General features: G+C 36.9%; 1 protein-coding gene across 1 annotated transcript in view; it reads left to right on the top strand.

The window, feature by feature from the left end:
- The window catches only part of adamts10 (ADAM metallopeptidase with thrombospondin type 1 motif, 10), a 137,168-nt gene that overhangs the window by 36,383 nt on the left and 76,234 nt on the right, over nucleotides 1-24,551 (top strand). Inside the window, exons 3-8 of the mRNA XM_030133252.1 lie at nucleotides 1,313-1,452; nucleotides 3,732-3,941; nucleotides 11,328-11,496; nucleotides 13,488-13,690; nucleotides 19,389-19,472; nucleotides 23,766-23,911. Coding sequence (XP_029989112.1) covers nucleotides 1,313-1,452; nucleotides 3,732-3,941; nucleotides 11,328-11,496; nucleotides 13,488-13,690; nucleotides 19,389-19,472; nucleotides 23,766-23,911 — 952 coding nt within the window. The remainder of the gene's footprint in view (nucleotides 1-1,312; nucleotides 1,453-3,731; nucleotides 3,942-11,327; nucleotides 11,497-13,487; nucleotides 13,691-19,388; nucleotides 19,473-23,765; nucleotides 23,912-24,551) is intronic.

Genomic DNA, 24,551 nt, shown 5'->3' with positions numbered 1-24,551 from the left:
TCCCCGTGTTTTTGTGGGTTCTCTCTGGTCCTCTGGCTCCTCCCACCATCCAAACACATGCACTGATAGGTTAATCTCTATATGTTCAGTCTGTGATGAACTGGTCACATGTCCAGGGTGAACCCCGCCTTCACCTGTAAGTAGCTGGGATAGGCTCCAGGAGACCCCCGTGACCCTAGTGAGGATAAAGCGGGTTCAGAAAATGAATGAATGAATTTTGGTCCTGTTTTTGGCCCAAATATTATATTAAAAAATCATACATTTTGGGATGGCTCAGAGTAAGAGTATGATTTTTTTGCATTTATTTGAGGTCCTCATGAGGTCCATCCTGGGGTGAAATCTGTCTAAATTTCTCTTTTATTATTGGGTCTACAAAGCTGACAAAGTGACAGGTACCAAAATGTACCCAGTTTCATAGAAGCACCCATATATTTTCTAACCACTGTTGATTTGTCCATTGTTTTTCATATCTCCACTTCCAGTAAAGCGGCACATTCCACTTTTTCAACTCTTACTGGAAGTGTTTTTAGCTGGCTGCATGGCTGTTCACCTACACAGTGAGGGCAGAAAATTGAACATGACACTCAAATGCAAAAAAAACGCTGATTCATTTACCATCTTGCAAACGAGAATAAGCATTTTTGTCATTAGTCACCCAGAAATAGTGTTGTCATGACTTAAACCACCTGAACGTGCCAAACTTCTCATGTTGAAAATCCGATACAACCTCACGAGTTCTGTTTGAAGGCAGCGTTTGTAATTGAGCTGGCTGTTTATTTAAGCCAGACCTATCCCTCCCTCCCTAAGCACTTTTTTTTCTGGTAAAGAGTTCTCCAAGTCTGTACCAGGGAACTCTGATCTCTGGGTATTTACTCTTGTGGGAAGGGGCTTCTTCTCCGCCAACTGAGGCCAAAGGGTTGATGAAATCTGGGCCGGTGCTGGTGACCTTTCCCCGCTGGTTAGCTGACAATAACTGTTTGTAGCTGTGTGTGTTTGGACAATAAATCTCCACCAGACCCCGGTATAGACTGGGACAGACAGGAAGTATACAGTTTCAGTGTTACTATGGCAACATCCCTTTGGCCTCATGGTTCTTGGAGGGGAGGAGGCTTTGTCAGCAACGGGCCAAAGGTCTACGAGTTTGCCTCTGCCAACTGGGTTACTCTCTGTGTAAAAGCCACAAGCGTTATTGAAAATAAGCAACTCTCAGACCTCAACTGGTTTTAATTAAGAGTCAATTCAGTTAAAGTGAAATCTGGAGTTTTTAAGTTAAATCTCTGCTTTTGTGTCGACTCTGTTTCTCTTTCTCTAGCTGCCTTCCTGTCCAGTCTGGGCCATTATGAAATCGCCATCCCAGTAAGAGTCGGACCTGATGGGGAAACGCTGGCCACAGAAACGCCTCAGCACCACAGAAGAAGACGACGCAGCGCTGAGGACAAACCGCCAGACTCGGTAATAGAACTGCAGCCTTTGGTTACACTGGGTTACAAAAAAAGGTTTTTTTCAAGTTGTCTAGGTTTTTTCAACTGAATTCGGACCATTTTGCAGCGCTAAATCCAAAAATGACATCTGTTTTTCTCAATCAGGTCAGGTTTTTTTGCTAATTTGATTTTGAAAAATTTGATCTTCTCACAAAATTGATGACATTTTTGTGACTTTATCTTGGTCACCAAGTTTAATACCAAACTCAGATTGGTAAACACACTTTATGAAACTTGTGACTTGATTCCTGTTAGGTACAATGGTGTATTCACCGCAGATGGAGCAGAATACGTCAGGCTTATTTTTGCAAGATCTTCTAGTCGAAGCCATTTCATTCACCTGTAATATTAAAAAAAACATTCATCATAAATTGGCAAAAGTAAAATCTTCAAAACTCGTTTATTCCAAGAAATATGAAAAAGTTTTGTATCATATGATGTGAAAATGCCCATAAATGTAAGCAAAAATGTTCAAAAGCCAATATGTAGCATAGTTCAGAAAGTTGACCTGATTGAGCAAAATTAATGTGATTTTTGGATTCAGCACCAAAATGATCCTAAACCAGCTCAAAAAACTGAAACAATAAATTTGTTGTTGACCAGTGTTATTTTTGTAATGAATTATTCTAGCTATTATTTTCTTCGATTAAACAATTATTTGTATAGGCGAGAAAAAAAATAGTACAAAAATGTGAAAAAACATGTCTAAAAATGACAAACAACTTGTCCTTTATTCCAAAACCAGCAGAAATAACAACCACAAAAGGTATAAAAGTTAAAGGATATATAGAAAATATAGAAATAATAACAATACAATAGTATAAAAGTATAAAAAATATCTATAGATGTATAAAATTAAAACGATAACATATAAGTGTATATGAAAATATCTCTAGATGTAACTAACATACAGCTTTGTGGCGATCCTGATGTCATGTGCATCACAATAACCGTCCGTGGGAAACACAACAGTGGAACCATATTCAGCGGCCCCGAAAGACCCAGTATGACTTTAGTGACAGTTCCAAAAGGAGGTTTTATCTTATTGAACCTTTCTTAATTGATTTATCAACATTTATTATATCATCCTCTTATTTTTTACTGTAAAAATCTGGTATTTTCCTATATTTAGTTTACTGATCATGTAGATGTTCAAAAACATTCAGATTAAAGTTGAGGGTTATTATGTCGAAACAGAGAAAAAGTGACTTTTTCAGCAAAAATATCGATAAAAGAACATCTAAACAAGGGTTTCCATCCACTGTCATTGATCCAACTCCATGGATTTAACAGGTGAATCAGTGTTACAGAAGATGACGGTGTTTCCACGGTAACTACGGTTCCTCTGAACGTCCAAATGGGTCATATCTGATGACCATGAAAAGATGGAGAACTGTGTTTTACACAGTTATTTACATGGATTGATAGGATTAGTGGATCAACAGGTATTAAACAGTTGAGGTCAGTAGAAGCTTTTGGTCAGTAATGGATGTTTGGCTCTTTATGGGTTAAAATGCACACAAGCTCTTTAGAATATAAAACCAAAACCATTTACAGACTTTTTTTTTTTTGAACAATTAACATTGAACAGTAAATATACATAATAGTATACAACAACAAGGGTAGAAAGTTCCATAATTCACAAAATCTTTTACATTACACAGAGAAATACATATAAGTAAAAACATTAGGAAAGAAAATACATAAATAAATAAAAATAATAAAATAAATAAATAATAATAAATAAAAATATGTAATAAAAATAAAAAATTGCTCAAGCAATAAATAGAAATTATACAAATTGAATAAGTTTATACATTTGACATATTTTTTTTGTTTTATTTGCTTTAGAATTTATACTGTTTCTCAAATTGTCCATGTAATTGGAAAAAAGGGCTTTGAAAACAGTGATGTTTGGACGTTGATGTGCAAATTTGGAGCAATGAATGTGAAATTTGGCAAAAATAATCCAAAGGTCGATAATATATCTTTTTTCTGGAGTTCTTTTATCACTGTGTGATAGGCCAAATAAAATGTGTTGAAAGTTCAATTTACATGAAGAGTCAATTTTTGTGTTTATAAAATTATTAAATCAATCCAAAATATATGTGTGTAGGTGCAATCCCAAAATAAATGACGTATTGTTTCCTCTGCGTCGCTGCAAAAAGAACAGAGTATCAATATTTCTTTTATATTTCATCATACAGGTCTTCACCACCATTTACAGACGTTCCACTCTTTCTGTTTCAGCTCTTCTACCAGCTTTCCACATCGTATAACAACTTCCTGCTGAACCTGACGCTCCAAGGCGGCCTGCTGTCACGCCAGTTCAGGGTCGAGTACTGGAAGAGGGGTCGATTAGCGTGGAGCCACCCTTACTCACCCCACTGCCACTATGTAGGACACCTTCAAGACCAGCCGCACTCCAGCAAAGTAGCCCTGAGCAACTGTAACGGCCTGGTAAGAGCGCAACTCCTCAGTCTGATCCAGAGCTAATACGGCGGGTGGGAGGCATCGCTGACTCAGTAACTGAAGGATCAGAAACGCTTGATTCTAACATCAAAGCATGACATTTTAACAAACCCTGAGCGCTCAAGACGGCTTTAATCTTAAGCTCAACCAACCGGTGTGGTCGTCCTCGAATGGAATTTAATAACAGGTATTTTTAGCCTTTAGGAAGGATTCGACCTAAAAAGGTGCTTTTATTTCTTTAATCTATTTTTATGCTCGGATAAGGAACCAGATGTAAAGTACACCAGTCCATGCTGTAGATGAACTAATTCACCCTCCAGTTTCACTAAAGTTGTGAATGTTCTCCACATGTACGAGTAAAAGACCAAAACAAAAACCTGACACTTTTAACCTTGGAGCGAGTATTGACTCATATTCCAGGATCGGATAAAAACAACAGCCCATCTGCTTTTGTGATTTATTAAAAATCTGTTCAAGCTTCTCATTTACAAACAAATCCCTCTGAGCTGCTCTCACAAGAAGGCTGAGGAAAAACACGGAGCTGTCCGTATTATCCTGCACACTTTCAAAACCCCTTTTTTCCACTCCATGTTTTTCTTTTTCAGCCAAAATAGATCCCACGCTCTTACAAACTCATGCATTTGTATATTTTTACTTGCACATGCATATCAAGCAAAATTCATTTGTGTGAACATTTATCCTCATGCTCATTGGACTAGAACACACTTACTATCAGGGTTGTATTAACATTTTCTGACACTTTATAGAAATATTCAATGAAAAATCTCTGTAAAGTGTCAGAAAATGTCAATTTAATTTCCTTAGATGTACAAATTATTTTTTTATTCATCTTCTAATACTAAGGTTTACTTTGGCTGTGAATAAATATGAGTCATGCATGATCATTATGTGTCATTATTATATAAAAGGTTTGTAAAATTCTTTTTCTTTCAATAACCGAGTTCTTAAACTTTTTACAGTGGAGTACCCCCGAAATATACTTTTCTAGCCGAGTACCCTCAACTCTCGTGTCAGCATTTTTGTTCCTGTGCCAAAGCTGTCTGTTTATATTTTCCAAACTTTGTAAACAAACAACATATATTTAACTGTAATATATAAAAAAGAACACATTTTTTAAAGTAAATTTTGCAAAACTGAAAGTGCCCTCTTTCATTGATCAGAAAAATAAAGAAATTAGTCATTGATTAATAAATGAACCTTTCATCAACAAAAAATAACTACTTAGCTACTCAAATAAACTCATTTTGAATAATATAAAATAGAAATGCTCTTAAAATGTTACCAAAGATTAAACAAGATGATTGATAATAAAAATATTACATGAATGTATTCATTGTGTTTTATATTTCAGCATTACTTCTCATTATTTATTTTGTGTTCGGTACATGATGACTTATTTAATGTATTTTTCCCAAAAAATTTCAAGTACCCCACTTTGGGAACCTCTGCTTTAACCCAAAGAGCTGCTTGCTTTAATATAAACAAAGGGTTTAATGAGTGTAAAATAAGTGACAGTTTTTAGTTACAGCTTCATGCTACACCTTTTCAGTCAATTATTATTAGTATTTTTTTTTGCGTGTGTCTCTTCGTCCAATGTTAATTTATCCTTGCAGAAATTCTGGAAGCACTCTGTCAGAGACGTATAAAAACTAACAAACTTTGATTTATGAATCCAATCCCAATCCAAATCCAGTCCAAACCAAAGTTATTTATAAAGACATAAAACACAGTGAAAAACAAGGAGAAATGACACAGCAGCAATTCACGCTGTGTCAAAGACCGAGGAAAACAAGAGTGTTTTAAACCAAGATTTAAAGACACGCAGTTAAAGGCCTGATCTGCAGTGTCACCAAAGCCACATCCCTCCTGAGCTTCAGCTTCTTCTTCTTTTTTTTTTTTTTGAACTTTTTATTTAGATTTTTGCACAATATAAAACAGAACAAAACATCTGAGACAAGACATGAATAAAAAAATAAATTACACCACATAGTATTGTTATCGTTACAAATATTATACTACATCTATAGATACATTGCCAAATATCGAAATATTCATATATTTGTATACATATGCACACATCTATGTAAATACAAAACACCTCATGTCAGGGCTTAGAAGAGCAATTCTCGTCAACAACCCAAAAAGTTGAATTATACAAATAGTCTTGGACCATGTGCCATCTCCGCTTAAAAAGATCCATTTTCATTAGTAATGATGCGCTCATTCTTTCCATAATGTACACTTGTTTCAGTCTTTGTTTCCATTCTATCACCGTTGGTGATTTGACACTCTTCCAGTTTACTGTTACTATTTTTTTAGCAATCAGTAGTAAAATTTGTCAAATATATCTCTGCTCTGCATTAAAATCATTGACTGGTATGACTCCAAGTAAATAGAACAAAACATTTAAAGGGACTTCTCTTTTTACAATTCTTTCAATTTTTTCTTTGATATTTTTCCAGTATATAAACAAGCTCGGACAGTCCCAAAAGACGTGTGTACGGTCACCTGTTTTACCACAGTTTCTCCAGCATAAAGCTGTAGATGGATCCATAAGATATAACCAAAGGAGTATGAAAAAATCTGGTCTTGAGTTTCCAGTCAAATTCCCTCCACTGCCGACTATTGATGCCTTTATGACTAATATTACATAATTTGTCCCACAGTTCGTCTTCTATAACAGTATTTGATTCCAATTCCCATTTTTCTTTGATATCATAGGTATTTTGAAAGGTGTCTGGTGAGTCTTTCATAGAGATGAGAGATACGTTTGCCCGCTAGGAATCCTTTTTCTGAAATTGCAATAAAATATTGTTCTATAGCATTTGGTGTTCTCCTAATTCTCTCATTCTCTTTATGATTTGTAATATAGTGTCTGATTTGTAGGTATCTATAAAAATCTTTTGTGGGGAGATCAAACTGTTCTTGAAGTTGTGAAAAGGACTTTAGGTGTGTTCCTTCAAATAATTGAGAATTTTTAGACCTTTAGCTGCCCATCCCTTAAACCCATAATCCCCAATCAAAGGTGGAACGTCTGGATTACCTACTATGGGCGTGGCTCGAGAGATCGATCCATTATCTTTCAGATTTTTTCAGCTTCATTTTTGGGACGACTGAGAACACATGAAGACGGTGACGAAGCAGAAGACTAAAGCAAACGTCAATGACAAACATGAAGCATCACATTCAAGACAAAATGACATCGTTTTGCTCGAATAATAAGGATCCAAACAGACATGACAGCACACACCGCTGATGCTCTGCTCAGGAGGTTTCCTCTAAAGTACTTCTACTCTAAAGGTAGAACTGGCTGAAACTCCTCATCCTCTTCCTTCAAACCCATTCATGTTGTTTCGCTTAAAAACGCAGAAGTTCGTGTGTGAGGAATGTACAGTTCAGTTCAAATCCTGCTTTTTTTCCAGCTCTGCACACCTGGTCAGCCACAGAATAAACTGGACTGGACTTGTTTCTGATTGCTATTTTTCTGGAAGGTACAGAAGTTGCAGCGCCGTGGCATGTTCAAAGGCAGTCTGGGAAATGTAGTGTACTGGTATCTTAAGCTCCACTCAGGTTTACGTGGTTATCATTAAAAGAGCCGCTGTTTTGACCAAAAAGATGAACTGAGGAACAACAAGAGCATTTTGTGCCTTTATTTTTAAGGACGACAGTGACATGACAGGAAGAGGGGGACAGGGGTTATATGCATCACAGACCCTGGGATGTGGAGATCCACAGTCGTCATGGGTTTATTCCCCCAAAAACAGATGATTTAACAGAAACGGTGTCACAGATGGAAAGGATGCAGAATATCAGAGCATCAGACTTTAAAACAGTTTCCTGTAACCCCCCCCCCCCCCCCCATCATACCATGTGCATCTACAGTGTAAATATGTCAATAATATTTAAATCTAAATTCATGTAAATATTTATATAAATACCAGATTTATTTTTCTCTCTTTATATTTCATGTTTCACTAGTTTGTTGTTTTTCGATCAGTCTTTCCTCTGTACTTGCCTGTTGTATGTTGGTGTGGTTAACTGTCTCCATGGTAAATACTAACTAACTAACTCAACCTAACTTAACTTAACTTAACTTAGCTTTACCTTATCTTTCCTTATCTGTACCTTAACTTTCCTTATCTTAACTTCACTTAACTTGTCTTATCTTATCTTAACTTATTTTAACTTATCTTACCTTTACCTTATCTTATCTTGTCTTATCTTTACCATATCTTTCCTTATCTTAACTTCACTTAATTTGTCTTATCTTAACTTATTTTAACTTATCTTATCTTACCTTTACCTTATCTTTACCTTATCTTATATGTACCTTATCTGTCCTTATCTTAACTTGTCTTATCTTAACTTATTTTAACTTATCTTACTTTACCTTTACCTTACCTTTATCTTATCTTATCTTATCTTATCTTATCTTATCTTATCTTATCTTATCTTATCTTATCTTATCTTATCTTATCTTATCTTATCTTATCTTATCTTATCTTATCTTATCTTATCTTAACTTAACTTAACTTAACATCTGTGTGAGAGCAGTGATAAGACATAAAAAGTAATCTATGAACATATATGTAAATAAAAGTATAAATAAGAGATTACTTCAAATCCAACAGGTTTCCCAAATGGTCGTGAATGAGCGCACTGACCTCCCATTCACATTACATCATCCCGGGGCTGTGTGTTGATGGCCTAAACTCTCAGATCAAAGCGTGTCCGTCTGAATCACTTGACTGGATATTCTTAATTGCACAACGCTGGTTTGTTGGCTCAAAGCTTTTCTCCGCATTCATAGCACAGTGTATCTGTGTATCCTCTCACTCCAAACAGCAGGTCCCACAATAACAACTGTGTACACGGCCGAGGATTAGATGTGTTCACAAACCGTTAATAAGCCGCACACGTAATTACTGTTAGTCAGAGCAGCGTGTCCAGGGGAGCGTCACTAACTTTATTATGGGATTAGATCCACTTTGAAATCAGCCGCAGTGAGTTGAGGGGAGACACTCTGAGCGCAGCCAACACATCGCTCTATCATTTTTCTCAGTGTCTTTTATGTTCTCACGTGTCTTCTTGAATGTGTTGCTCTGAAGCCCTTTGCAGACGGGTTCAAAGTTCACCAACGGAGGCCCCACCGGCAGGACCCAGCAGAGTGATGGGCTGCTCAGAGTGTGTTATAATAATCAAGGCACACTGCAACAATCTAAATCTTACCGAGTGTATTTTTCTCATTTTTACTCCAAATATCTCATCACACTTAAAATCAGACAGAATCACCTCAAGAGTTACTTTTCAGTGAGATGTAAGAACTTATTTTTAGACAACAGATCTGGAAAATGTTATTTCAAGAATTTCTTGTGACATGTCCTTTCAACGACGTAATCGCATTATCTGAAGAATGCACTGAGATTTCCGCATGAAATTTACACCAAGGCAATCTAATGGGAATTATAGGGCAGTCACTTTCAACAGAATCTTACACTGTATTTGGCCGAGGGGTGTTAAAAGTGTGCAGCATGTTATGTTAAAACCTACCACTCAACTCAACTCGACTTCAGTTGTATTTTCGTATCCATGTAAAGTTACACGTCCTAGTTTATACTGGTCAGTGTAAGTGTTTTACAGTTTAATGCAGGGACGACCAGTATGCTTCTGCAGCCAGGGGAAATAATTGTCAGCGGGGATACGTTCCTTAGCACAACATAACTAACCAAATGCACAGATTACTGACTAGAGTTTTTTTTAGCATTACCACTTATAGGAACATGTATATGAAATGATGCTCCATATGTGTAAATATTTTTGTTTTAATGCAGTTACATAGTAATGGAATCGACCTACAGAACTTGCTGGTTCTGTTTCTTCATAGTTGTTTTGTGTTCATAGGTCACCACAGAACAGAACCCACCTGGGGTCACCTGGAATTCAAATGGGGGCGGCTGAAATTTCTAGTAATTGATTAAAAAAAAAAAAAACTAAACTAAAGCTTACTAATAAAAACATATGGTGAGTTGAGAGAGACAATCCCAATGCATAACAGACATGACAAACTGAGTGTGAAACTGCAGCACTGTGGTTCTGTTTCTGTGTCAAATGTTCATTGTGGTCAGTTTCAGATGCTGCAGCTCTTTCATAACACTGGTCAACAACAAATTTATTGTTTCAGTTTTTTGAGCTGATTTAGGATAATTTTGGTGTGCTGAATCCAAAAATCACATTCATTTTGCTCAATCAGGTCAACTTTCTGAACATGTTGGCATATTGGCTTTTGAACATTTTTGTTTACATTTATGGGAATTTTCACATCATATGATACAAAATTCTTTCATATTTCTTGCAATAAACGAGTTCTGAAGATTTTACTTTTGCCAGTTTAATATTACAGGTGAATGAAATGGCTTCGACTAGAAGATCTTGCAAAAATAAGCCTGACGTATTCTGCTCCATCTGCGGTGAATACACCATTGTACCTAACAGGAATCAAGTCACAAGTTTCATAAAGTGTGCTTACCAATCTTATTTTGGTATTAATTTTTATATTTTGTGAGAAGATCAAATTTTTCAAAATCAAATTAGCAAAAAAAACCTGACCTGATTGAGAAAAACAGATGTCATTTTTGGATTTAGCGGTGCAAAATGGTCCGAATTCAGTTGAAAAAACCTAGACAACTTGCAAAAAACATTATTTTGTAACCCAGTGTTATTCATAGTTTGAGTTCTTGTTTGTTCAGTATTAATTGTCAGCCTTGTAAATACAAGCCGGACTGGCTGGAAAATAAAATTCTCTCTTTGTGCAGTAATCTACACCTGGATTTACTGCCTCCGTCCATAATAATAGACATTATATAGACTAAATGTCCTCTAAAATTAACGTTTATTTGCAACATAGTTCAGCAAACTATTACATGATCAAAAACAAATTAATTTTAGCAAAAAAAAAGTCTCTGTTTTGAATGTCTGGGGTCGCCAGAAGTTTATGATGTTAAAATGGGGTCATGAGCCAAAAAAGGTTGGAACCACTGCCGTAGAATGAGCTGTCATGGTCAAAAATAAAAAGTATTTCTTTAGCTGATGTAGAAATAAACCTCCACCTGTGGAATATAATCCTTGTTTTTGCTCATGTGATGCTTTCTGATATTGACTGAAACAGCGTTTAACACTGAGCTCAGGATGTGAAGTGGACTTAGAAGTTGTACGAACCCGTCAACACGTCAACCCTCACAGTTCCTCTGCTTCATTTCTGATTGACTCTAACTTTTGTCCTTTGCTTTTTTTCTTTTGCTTTTTGATACTTGTGATGGTAGCAGTCATTCCTTTCTTGTATCTGTCTTTTTGCAGCAGGGGGTGATTGTTGCAGGGGGAGAGGAGTACCTGATTGAACCGCTTGTCTCACCAGATAACGAGACCAGGACCGAGAAGGGGGAGAGAGCAGAGGGGCGCCCCCATGTGGTCTACAAGCGCTCATCGCTTCGCCATCAGTACAAGGGCCAATCCTGTGGAGTCATTGGTGAGTGGGGACATATTTGGGTTTTTTAAGAGAAGCAGTAAGTACCAGATGTGACAAGATGTAAACTGTCTGCCTGCCTGATTTGCATAGCGGTCAGTAGCAGAAGATTGTGGTTTGTGTCTGAGATCCCAGTTGTGATTGGGTGTGACCCAGTCTGTGCTACAGGGCGTTGCTGAAAAACAGCAAAAGTATGTTCAGAAGCCATCCTTTGGCATATAAAATTTTAAAAAGCATCCAACTTTGCAATGCGGCCCATTTTCCTGGTTTTATAGCTCAATTTTGGGCGTTAGAGTCATCTAAAGAGGCCCACAGTGAGCTCATCATTATCAGTATTTTTAGCTAAAATGCACATCGGACTGAAACAGATATGAGTTTCTTCTCGGTAAATACGTTGGAGTTTGTGCAGTGTGGTGTTTTTGACCATTTTGTGTCCAGAATGGTGGGGGTGTAGTTTATGCTGATACACACTGAAGCTGAGGTTTCACTTCCTATAAGCAGGGTTTGTACGGGTGCTTGAAATCCTTGAAAATGCTAGAATTTTAATATTGTGTTTTCAAGGTCTGAAAAGTGCTGGAATTTCCATTTAAGTGCTTGAAAGTGCATCCAATTCTAACTCTGTGATGGGATTTATTTATTTATTTATTTATACCTCTGCCAGGAGGTATTGTGGTCACTTTGCTTTGTGTGTTTGTGTGTTTGTTTGTTTGTTTGTTTGTTTGTTAGCAAGATAGCTCAAAAAGTTATGGACAGATTTTCATGAAATTTTCAGGAAATGTTGATACTGGCACAAGGAACAAATGATTAAATTTTGGTGGTGATGTGTGTGTGTGTGTGTGTGTGTGTGTGTGTGTGTGGGGGGGGTCTGTCTTGGTGGAGGTCTGTGCTCTCCAAGCACTTTTCTAGTTGATATTAAAGTCGCGGAAAAAATTATTAGACCATCAAAAGTCATCAGAAACAGTAGTTATACAGTCCAGTCCCAACTCCTGTGTGTGTCATGTGACTAAAACAGACAGAAAAGAAAACATGGAATGAATAAAAGCACTGTTTTTGTCAGTATAATGACACAGATACTGATGGAAGAACTGAAATAATTTTGGTTTTTATCAAGAAAACATGTTAAATGGATAGATATCAGCTCTGAAATTAAACTACTATGAGCTGTTTTTGTTCTTCTCATTATATTTGTCCAAACAAATGGACCTTTAGTTGGACCAGGTATTAAAATGAACAAGAAACTGAAGAAAACAAGGGGTGGTCTAATTATTTTTCCGTGACTGTAACTCTTCCAGGTTAGACGACAAGTGAAAACTACTTATAGAGAGGTGACACATGTTGAAAAAAAACATTTATGTCAAAAAAGAAAATTACCAGGTGTTCTCAGGTCGAGTCCAGGTCCATATTTATCTTTATCTTTGGCTCAGTGTGAGTGTGACTGAAGAACACCAATTGGCTTCCCTTTTTTTTAGATTAAATTTTGTGATCTCCTTTCATTTTTAAACTGTTTGCTACTAGGACACATAAGTTTTATATGTCTATAGCATAATACAATGTACATCATCATGATAAAAAGTGAAAAAAAGCAACAAGATGCTGTGTTGGAAAAAGTGGAAAATGACCCTTGACCCTTTGTCATTACTCTGTCGTTGTTGTTGTTATTGGTTTGTTTATTTGTTTGATTTTCCTTTTGTTTATGTGTTGTTGTTGTTTTTCTGTCCACGATGTCTTGTTCACTGTCAAATATTTAAAAAAAAAAAAGAAAGATGACCCTTGAAAGTGCTTGAATTTGACTTTGAAAAATGTGTACGAACCCTGTATAAGTAGTAAACCGTTTGGAATCAGAGTTTAGAGGGAAAAGACAAAACTCTGTTGTTTTCATTCAGTCATAAATGGTGTAAAAATAGCTGTGCTGCTGGCCACTTCTGTTGCAGTGAAGCGTTATGGTGTTCCAGTTGTTGGCGATCTGAGGTCCTTGGTTTGTGTTTGATTTCTAGATGAGAAGCCGATGAAGGGAGCGTCATGGTGGCAGCGGACTCTGAAGACGCCGCCGCATCATGTCGGCCGCGGTCAGCTGCCACTGAAGCGCTCAGTGAGCCGGGAGCGCTACGTGGAGACGCTGGTGGTGGCCGATAAGATGATGGTGGCTTACCATGGTCGCAGGGACATCGAGCAGTACATCCTGGCCGTCATGAATATTGTAAGTTTTACAACACAAAAGATATACAGTTAGCATGGAAATGTTACATTTAAGAAGCAACTTTTCCAGGGTTTCCGTGGCTGTAAATGGAGGTCATTGGTCTCATCAGGCAGATTAAAGGTAGGGTAGGAGATGTTTTTCTGGAACATTTTTTTACTATATTGCTTGAAATCCCCTTCACACCCTGATTACAACCAATTAATTAAATGCTCTAACACAAAAATAAAAAAATGTAGTCACCTGTGGAACAGACAGGACTGAAAAAACACCATCCAATCATTTTAACCGGCCTAGCGAAATGATTGAATGGTGATATGTCTATCAAACTCAACTGCCATTTGTCCCTCCCCCCTCTGCGAGTACAGTCCGGTTCTCTGGAGGCGTGGCTTCAGGGGGAAGTCTGAAGAAAGGGGGTTGGACTTTTGAATTGTGTATTTTCAAAATGTAGCTTCCTCAAACTGATCTCCTACCCCACCTTTAACAGCAAGAGATACAGACTGTTTCTAATTAGTCTGTTTTTATAGAATAAATTATCGGTAATAATTGACAGACGGGTGATTATACGATGCACTGTTATCAGCTAAGATGCTTGATCATTGTCTAAGTAACTAGGTCTGTATTTATTGATGAAATGTCATTATTTTATGTAATGTGTGTGTGTGTGTGTTTCAACATTACTTTGCATATATTGTATCTTTTTCTAAATTTGAATCTATGTAAGGATACCCAAACCAAGTTAGTCAGTGGATTAATTATGTATTTTCTTTCTTACATATGTAATCCAACAAAAGTGGAGATGTGAACTTTATTTTATTTTATTTTATATAAAACAGTAGTCTGATAAGGTCTCATCTTGAAATTAAGGACATACAGTCGTGGAAAAAATTATTAGACCATCAAAAGTCATCAAGAACAATAGTTCTGCAATTAAGTCCTAACTCCTGTGTGTATCATGTGACTAAAACAGACAGAAAAGAAAACATGGAATGTCTAAAAGCACTGTTTTTGTCAGTACAATGCCATAGATATTGATGTAAGAACTGAAATAATTTTCGTTATTATCCAGAAAACATGTTAAATGGATAGATATCAGCTCTGAAATTAAACTGCTATGAGCTGTTTTTGTTGTTATCATTATATTTGTCCAAACAAATGGACCTTTAGTTGGACCAGGCATTAAAATGAACAAGAAACTGAAGAAAACAAGGGTGGTCTAATAATTTTTTCCGCGACTGTAGGTTGTGGTATTACTCTTGGAAATATATGACATAATCCACAAAGTGACACTGCATGAGTTTAACAAACATTCTGGATTTTAATAAGGTCAAATCTGCTATTAGCAGCTCTATAATAACACTGAAGCGTACTTTTCAGATTCAGCCCCAGTGCAGATATGAAGATCACATTCCACTGGAGTCAACACAGATTCATTAATCACAGGCATAAAACATGAATTAAAAGGGTCTGAACATTGTTTCAGTCACCAATAAACTTTACTGGATAAGCTGGTATACTTCATTTTTCTACTTAAAATACCATACATGTACTTGAGTCAAGTCATCCTATGATAAATGAGACAGTGATGAAGACAGCTGATCTAATAGGCCCTGACTTCAGCTGCAGGATCGTTGTAGGTAGTCTACAATTACCATCAAGTATAAGAAAATAAACCTGTTCTTGTTCTTGGTATTTACTGGTTAGTAACTAATGCTCGTTCCAAAACAGTCCTCAGTGTTAAATGTGTAAGTGTTACTGGTTATGGGACCGACCAGTCCAAAGAAAATGGAACCACATCTGTAACTTCAGTCCTTTTTCCTTTTTTTTTTTTTTTAATAACCTCCAACCTCCGTGGAAAGGCCACACCAGTTGTGACTCTTGTTTTTCCTTGTTGATGGTTGCTCCTTTTTTAGAACAGTTCCCTCTTGTGATTGCTCTATTTATTTCTGTTTTTGAAAGAACATTTTCACATGGGTTTAGATTTTTGTTGAAAGCAGCCAGTGGTCTCCTCTTAGTTTCAGACATAATCGTAGTAGTTTATTTTCAGTTATAAAAAGCACTTGAACATTTAACTGCTGGAAACACACCATCCACATCTGACCAGCACACAGCTCCAAATACTGGAAACACAAGGACTGTAGTTTAGTTTTATTAGTGGGCCTAAGGCTCCATCACCACTGTGAGAGTGACTTAATAAACATTTAGTTAAAATATGTAGTTTTTAAAATGTTACTGAAATAGTGATATTTTTTAACGTTGCATGGCTAGTTCCATACACTGCAAAAAAGGGGTGTCAAAAAACAAGATAAAAACACAAAATCTGAGGGAAAAGGTATTCAGAATGAGTGAAATTATCTGTTCATGCAGCAAGATAAGTTTGCTTGACAAGATTTCTTAATTAAGTTAAATCTAGAAATAAGATTATAGTGTAAAGATGAACTCTCAAATTAAGAAATTATCTTTTAAAACAAGATAAATGACCTAACACTTCTAAATCTAATCTGTTTTTTTTATCTTGTAAGAACCAAATCATTTGCAGTATACTAACAGAAATACTAGTGATATTAATAGTGAGTCATTTTTTAACAGTTTTGCTTATTTTATGCTTTCAGCAGTTCAGTCTGGTTATTTGGGATTATTTGGTTACTTCTATTTTATCTGTCTTTACCGAATGTGGCTATCAAAGTATAAAAAAAAAAAAAAACAAAAAAAAACTGAAATTTTTTGCGTCCAATATTTAGCGACAAATAGGTGTGAAAATGCATCTTGCAACCAAATGAACCCCCCTCACCCTCTGCTACAGTGGCCGCAAAGAACATACCCTGTGTTTCTTTTCTTTGGTCTATTTTTTAGTCAACCCTGGTCCACATTAAAGGGCTCATATTTATCTAAACCCACTTTTATTACTCTTTGGTTCATTTATTTGTGTATGTGGACCCTAATAGTTCATAAAGTTTGAATTTGAACCCTCCAGGTGCTGCAAAGACATCTTTATATTCATTTTGGCAAAAATCGAGTGGATTTCTACAACCTGTTTTAATTCCTCTGAGCTACTGAGACTCCTTCTGTAGATATAAACAGCTCATTCTTACATAATGAAAACCCAGTAATTCTTATTCCCAGGTGATTATACACTAATGAAACATGATTATGAATATTAAATCCCATTTCTGCAATTAGATCCTCTTAAATCCCCCTAAATCTTATCCACTGGGTCTTTAATTAAGCGAATTAAAGGTAATCGGTTACAGTTACAGAGAAATAACAACAAATATGTTGGCATTTTTTGTTTCGCCTAGTAGAAGCCACATGTTTTTTAGCGCTCATGCTTCGGTCGTATGTCATCATGGGCATATTTCCTGTCAGCCGGGATCACTTCACACACAGTTAATCACTTTAAACCTATACATACACACATTTGGAATGTATTTAATGAAGGGTTGGTTTGCTGCCATTGTTACAAAGCAGGTTGTATCCTGAGTGTTACGGAATCACAGAAACCAACGGTGTGTCTTTAGTGGTGTAGAGCAAAGTAGGCCAAACCAGACACCAGTAATGACAAGTGTCTGAGTGCAGCTTTAGTGCGACTAGTGGTTTTTAACTCCGGTCTTTTTATTACTGTTGGTGTTTGAGCTCTTTAATCATCATTAACACTTGTAATGCGGCTCTTTACACCTCTTTTAAGGCTCGCAGACTAGTCTCCGTGCAGAAAAGTGTTTGGTTCTAGTTTAAGGGCGATCTATGTTGAGGCACAAGACGGAGAGGCCGCCGGAGAACACTTCTGTTTTTAGTTTCCAGGAGTCGTGATTGAAGGACAGGCACATTTGGAAGTTAGTGCAAACAGACAAGACATTAACCTGGAAAGAAAGAAAGAAAGAAAGAAAGAAAGAAAGAAAGAAAGAAAGAAAGAAAGAAAGAAAGAAAGATAGATAGATAGATAGATAGATAGATAGATAGATAGATAGATAGATAGATAGATAGATAGATAGATAGATAGATAGATAGATAGATAGATAGATAGATAGATAGATAGATAGATAGATAGATAGATAGATAGATAGATAGATAGATAGATAGATAGATACTTTATTGATCCTTTGCAGGAAATGATTTGGTTACGACAGCAGTGAAAACACAAACAGCCCCTGGCAAACAAAATTATCCACCGATCTGAAATGTTGAATAACTTCTGATCCACTAATCCTATCAATACATGTAAATAATTAGCATAAAATACAGTTATTCATCTTTTCATGGTCATCAGATATGACCATATTTGGACGTTCAGAGGCTCTGTAGTAAACGTGGAAACACTGTCATCTTCTACAACATTGATTCACCAGTAAAACCCATGGAGTTGGATCAATGACAGTGGATGGAGACGTCTGTTTTATGTTCAGTTTAGTGAAATCTTTGCTGATAAAGTCACTTTTTCTTCATTTTCCTCTATTTCTGACATAATAATCCTCAACTTTACCTTGAGCTTTTATGAACACCTGCATGATCAGTAAATTAAAAATAGGAAAATACCTGATTTTCACTTAATAATGCAAAATGCAGAGAATAATATTAGAATAAATAGGGATAAAACACTTAAGAAAAGTTAAATACAGAGAAAAATTAATTTTAACCCCTTGGCTGAGGGGCATGGTAATTGTTTTGTCATCTGTTTGTGTGTCCATTCAATGACATAATTGCATTATCTGAAGAATACACAGGGATATCGGCACCAAATTTATTGTGTGGATGCATTTTAGCGTGGAGCAGAAGAATACTGAAAATGGAACCTACTTTTTCAAGGTCAAATGGCCTCGTGCAGTTATAATATCTGAGTACTTTCAAATATAATAATGATAATGGATCAGATTTATATAGTGCTTTTCTATGAACCCTTGCTCAAAGTGCCATTTTTCATTGGCTCTCACATTCTCACTCTGGTGGTGGTAAACTGTATATATAACCACAGTTTGCACCTGCGGCCCTTCCTCCACCACTGTACATTCAAACACATGCATACACCAGTGTGAGTAGCAGCACTGGAGGCAAGGATGAGGAAGTGTCTTGCCCAAGGACACAACAGCACATGAGGACAGAGCGGGATTCGAACCGGTTATTGGACGACCCGCACTACCTCCTGAGCCACGGCCGCCCCGCAATAAATATGAATCTGTGTATAATAAGTTTTACACAGAGACAGTCTTATCTAAATTATAGGGCAGTAACTTCCAACAGAATCTGACACTATATTTGGCCAAGGGGGATTATGTTTGTACTTGCCACAAAAGTAGCACTGGGTCTGTACGGGTGAAGACTGGTCTCTTGGTAAAACAACACTCGATCCAAGTTGGTAGGGGTGTGTTTCTAGACAATCACAATCTTATGTTGTATATCAACTGACTCAGCACTAACAGTCTGAGGAGTGGAGAAGCACTGGCTTCTTCCTTCTCAACAGTTGTTCTTTTTTTTCTGTTATTTGATTTTTTGTGTATTGTTTATCATTATTATTATTATTTTTCTATTGTTTGATTTTTTGATTTGTGTATTGTTTATTGTTATTTTTATTTTTGCTCCATATGTTTTGTATTATGTCTGAAATAAACTAACCTAAACCTAAGTTTGTGCTTTTGCTCTTGTGTCATGTGCTCTACCGGTGTATCAGCTGTTTTTAAGACTGGTCTTTTCTTGTTTCCCTGGAGGTCAGGTTGCCAAACTGTTCCAGGATTCTAGCCTGGGGAATGCAGTCAACATTGTGGTGACACGGCTCATCCTGCTCATGGAGGACCAGGTAAATCAGCCTTTTTACTGCTCTGATTTACTGTTTATTACTCTCCCTCTCCTGTCCTTTTTCCCTCTGTATGTCGTCTGTGCTCTCGCTCGTTACCTCTCCGTCCACACTCTCCGATCCCTGACTGGCGTGTATGAGCTCCTTGTTTGTGTCAAATTACTGGCTTAAGAGTCTTTCCTCCACTACACCCGGTCCGACTCTGTAAATGGGCCCGTGAGTGTTGGCCGTAATGAGAGGACAGACCAGAGGATGTAAGCAGACGAGGAAGAGGAGGATGAGGAAATGTCAGGGAATGAGAGGAGTTTTGTACCTGACGGACAGAGCTGCTTTGTGGCCGTCCTGCTGAACAGTGACCGGACTGTGACCAACGCCGTGATGTACGTTGAAGACTTAGAAAACCTGCAAGTTATATTCAGGCCCAGATGCAAAAAACAGCATTTTTTATCTCCGTAACTGTCAACATCTGCTTCATTGAAGAGCAGAATCACAAACTAAATGTGTTACATTTAAGGCCAAGAGAACGCCATGAGATTTATGTCACTTATAAGGTTAAGATGATTGACATTTTACCTGCTAAACATCATGCATAAAGTCAGAAATACAGCCTCATGACTAAAGACTCTAAAGGCTGTTACACCGACAAGAAAATTCCCCAACATCCATCACCGACCAAAACCATCCACTGATCTGAACTGTTTAATACCTGTTCATCCACCAATCCTATCAATCCATGTAAATAATTGGTGTAAAATACAGTTTGTCGTCTTCTCGTGGTCATCAGATATGACCCATTTGGACGTTCAGAGGCTTCATAGTTACCGTGGAAACACTGTCATCTTCTACAACATTGACTCACCAGTAAAACCCATGGAGTTGGATCAATGACAGTGGATTGACGCACTTGATTTATGTTCAGTAACTGATATATTTTGCTGAAAAAGTCACTTTTTTCTGAAGTTTTCTGTGTTTCTGATATAATAACCTTCAACTCTAATCTGGGCTTTTATGAAAATCTTTAGGATCAGTGGATGAAATACAGAAATATACCTGATTTATACTGATAAAATACAAAATACAGAGGATAATATTGTAATTAATGGTGATAAATGACTTAAGAAAGGTTAGATATAGAGAAAAATGTAATTTGGGAAATGACATAAAAGTGGTGCTGCCAAAATCAAAATCTTATCAAGTGTATTTTTCTCATTTCTAGTCAAAATCGCTCATCACACTTAAAATAAGACATAATCAATTTGTTCTATTGGCAGATTTTTTTTTTTTTTTTTGCTTGAATTAAGCAAAAAAAAATCTTGAATTAAACAAAAAATCTGCCAATGGAACAAGTGGAAATTATCTTGATAAGATTTCTTCAAATAAGATTTTCCAGATCTATTGTCTGAAACTCAGTTCTTATATCTCACTGAAAAGTTCCTCTTTAGTTGATTATGTTTTATTTTAAGTGTGACGAGATATTTGGACCAGAAATGAGAAAAATACGCTTGGTAAGATTTAGATTTTTTGCAGTGTTATATTCATTCCAGCAAAAATCGAGTGGATTTCTACAACCTGTTTCAATTCCTGCTTAATTTGTTACATTTTATAACTAGTTACATCACAACATCTGCACAAATAAGGTCCAGACTTCCAACGAACATTTCTCCGAGTACGACATAATTGTTTGTCAGCAGCAGCGGTTGTAGTAAAAACTGAAAATATGTCCAAACTTTGAGCCGATTACCTAAATGTTCAATTGTTGGTTGTATTAACGAACACAAGTGGTTGAACGGGACAGAAAGCACAGTCAACAACCTGGAGGGGGCCGGGTGTGAAGTGTCTCATTTGCATTTAAAGGGCCAGCGCTCAAAATGATCTTTCTGGTGTCATGACTCAGAAATAGTGTTGCAGATGGACCTGTGGAGTTGAATGAATGAAGAATTCAGACCCAAGCAGAGCATTTACAGTTTATGGAGACCACAGGGAAATGTTGGAAAATGAAGAATTCCATTTCAAAAATGCAAAATATCACTCCTTTAAGTGAATATTTTCTGGTCCAACAGTCCTAGTCTGTCGTCTGATAGAAGTTAATGGAGGTTGGAGAGGATGCAGCGGGAGAATCCACAGCGACCACAAGGCAGCAGTTCAACTCATTAAAAGTACACGACCTTACGATCACAGCACAGGAGATGACTGAGCCATCTGACTACCTAGGAACTGACCTTATTAGTCTGCCATTAACAGCATGTGGTGAGACGGTGCGGTAGGCTCCACGGTAATGTTGACCTTCTGGTGATCTGACAGATGAATCATACTGAACGGAGCATCATTACAGTGCGGCTTTGAGGTTTCCTTCATGGCCGTCTTATTAGGGAACATTTATGATTCATTCAGCTCAAACTGCCTCGAATCTGGCCCCGTAATTTACCCCTCGGATCTGTTCATCATCTGACAGAGTAAAGAAAGGAATAAATAAATGTTAGGATCATTAGCGGTGGGTAGTATTAGTGTTGTTATTCTTACTCCATGGACCATTGAGGTTGAGGTCGGGACAAGATCGAAAGTAGTCCCAGCGAGCGGTTCTGTCGTTGGTTTCCAGGTCTGAAAACGGCAAGCTGCCCCTGGAAAGGAAAATCAGGCCAGCAGTGGGCCCAGAAATGAGGGACTGTGGGATGAGACAATTACTAGTTATGTCACCACATGCATTCCTGGGTTACGAGTTCTCGCCAGCTGTGGCCGGCGTAGCACTCCCTCTCCTTCCCCTCACTGCACTCTCATAATACTAGAAAACACCTTCACTGTAAGGCTGAGCTGCTCCGTATCAACTGGACCAGGGGTTGTTGAGCTGTTTAAGCCTGGAAAGTCACAGTTTAGCGTCCTGTAGATGGTTAGAATCATCAGAATTAGAATACTTTACTAACCCCAGAGGGAAAATATTGTGTGTTACAGTTGCAGTTACAGTTTTATTTATGTATATATGTATGTTTATATATTAGGGCAGTCAAAATTAATGCATTGATGCAGATTAATCCATCATCATGATTAATCTGATTAAAATTTTTAACTCCATTAACCCATCTGCAGCGCAGAATGACTCTGAACGTCTGCCAACACATTTCAGTAGTTTGTCCAAGTAGAGTTACTGTCACATCTGAACAGATGGACAGCTGATCTGGTAGTGACAGACAGCAGAACCAGCCCATAAAGATGGAAGACACTGAACAGCACGTCAGCCCTTTGGATGGAAATATGAGGAGAAAAACAACAAGACGGAACAGTTGTTTACAGTTGTTTTGTTGAAACTGTTAAAGGTGTTTAATAAACGTTCAGTGCAAATATATTCCCTTCTTTCTTGAGTCTGTTTGCTCATGCAAATGAAATGCAATTATACAGATTAAAAATGAATAATATTTAATCATGATTCATCTAAATTAGTCCACAACAACCCTGTGATTAATCTGATTAAAAATTTTAATTTTTTGACAGCACTGATGGATGGATGGATGGATGGATGGATGGATGGATGGATGGATGGATGGATGGATGGATGGATGGATAGATAGATAGATAGATAGATAGATAGATAGATAGATAGATAGATAGATAGATAGATAGATAGATAGATAGGTAGGTAGGTAGGTAGGTAGGTAGGTAGGTAGATACTTTATTGATCCTTTGCAGGAAATTCTTTGGTTACATCAGCAGTGAAAACACAAACAGCCCCTGGCTGATAGTGGGGTAGTGCCAAGTGCAAGGAGGAGGGGTAGGGATAGGGGGGAGGGCCAAGGGGTGAATTGGGATTGGGCCAAAGAGTTCCTTTTTTAAGATCATATAAGACAAATGTTTTTTAACGTCAGTTCATAAATGTCTGCATTTGGGTCAAATCTAAGCTCTACTGACAGTTTGTTCCAGTTATTAAATTTCACTAAAATATGTACTACCCAAGAGAGTTAACAGCCCTGTTCTTCTTCTTCTTCTTCTTCTTCTTCTTCTTCTTCTTCTTCTTCTTCTATTTTGGAAAACATAGTAAAGAACTAAATGTATATGAGTAAGAAAGAAAATGTTGTCATAGGAAAGACTAAAGTTAAGAATGTAATTACTAATATTTTAATCAGTAACTATCATTTCATTAGTTTGAGTCACTGCTCTGATTCATATACATGCAAAAACACACGACAGGAGGAAAACAAACCTGAGTATGATGTCATAGTGATGTCACACATGTATCAAACTGCTGGACTATCTGTTTTTGGTGTTGTTTTTTTTTTTTAAATATTGTTTCACTCTTGTCTCCACCAGCCAACACTAGAGATCAACCACCATGCTGGGAAGTCTTTAGACAGCTTCTGTAAATGGCAGAAGACCATCCAGCACAGAAGCAGCTACGGGAACGCCATACCAGACAACGGCATCGCCCACCATGACACCGCCGTGCTGATCACCAGGTCAGAACCAAGACTCTTATTCTGTGGAAGTAACGACATTTTAGAATTAATGTTTGCTTCTTTACCCACTTGTGAGCTTGTTTAGTGAGGTCAAATGAAATAAACACTTGATTTAAGATTACAGAAGCGTACATCTTCAGTCCAGAGTTTACAGAACATTTGTAACATCTCAACAGGTTTGATTAGATTAGGTTACATTAAATTACATTAGACTTCATTGATCCCACAATGAGGACATTCACTGGTCAAAGCAGCAACATATTAAAATGGAAGAAAAAAAATGTGCATGTATAAAGATAGTGCAAAAGAAAAATAATGTTAAAAGTAATAATAATAATAATTAAATAATAATAATAATAATAATAATAATAATAATAATAAGTAATAAAATTCAACAGGCTGTATATGTATTTACATAAGAGTTATTGTTAAATGCATTGTAATTTAAAGCAAAACTGTAAAAAGAGAGAGGAAAGATAGAAAAAAGTGCTATTCATTACAATTTCAGCACAAGTTTTTTAATAAAATGCAAATCTTGTTAATGGATAAGAATATGTGTACTGATAATAAATCATAATTCCCACACTGATTGATAAATATATAGATAGATGAAACTTTATTGACCCCACAACAGGGAAAT

Source organism: Sphaeramia orbicularis, chromosome 4, assembly GCF_902148855.1.
Source record: "Sphaeramia orbicularis chromosome 4, fSphaOr1.1, whole genome shotgun sequence".
In the NCBI taxonomy this organism is placed as follows: Eukaryota; Metazoa; Chordata; class Actinopteri; order Kurtiformes; family Apogonidae; genus Sphaeramia; species Sphaeramia orbicularis.
Note: the sequence above shows the minus strand (reverse complement) of the source record. Positions and strands in the feature narration are given on the sequence as shown.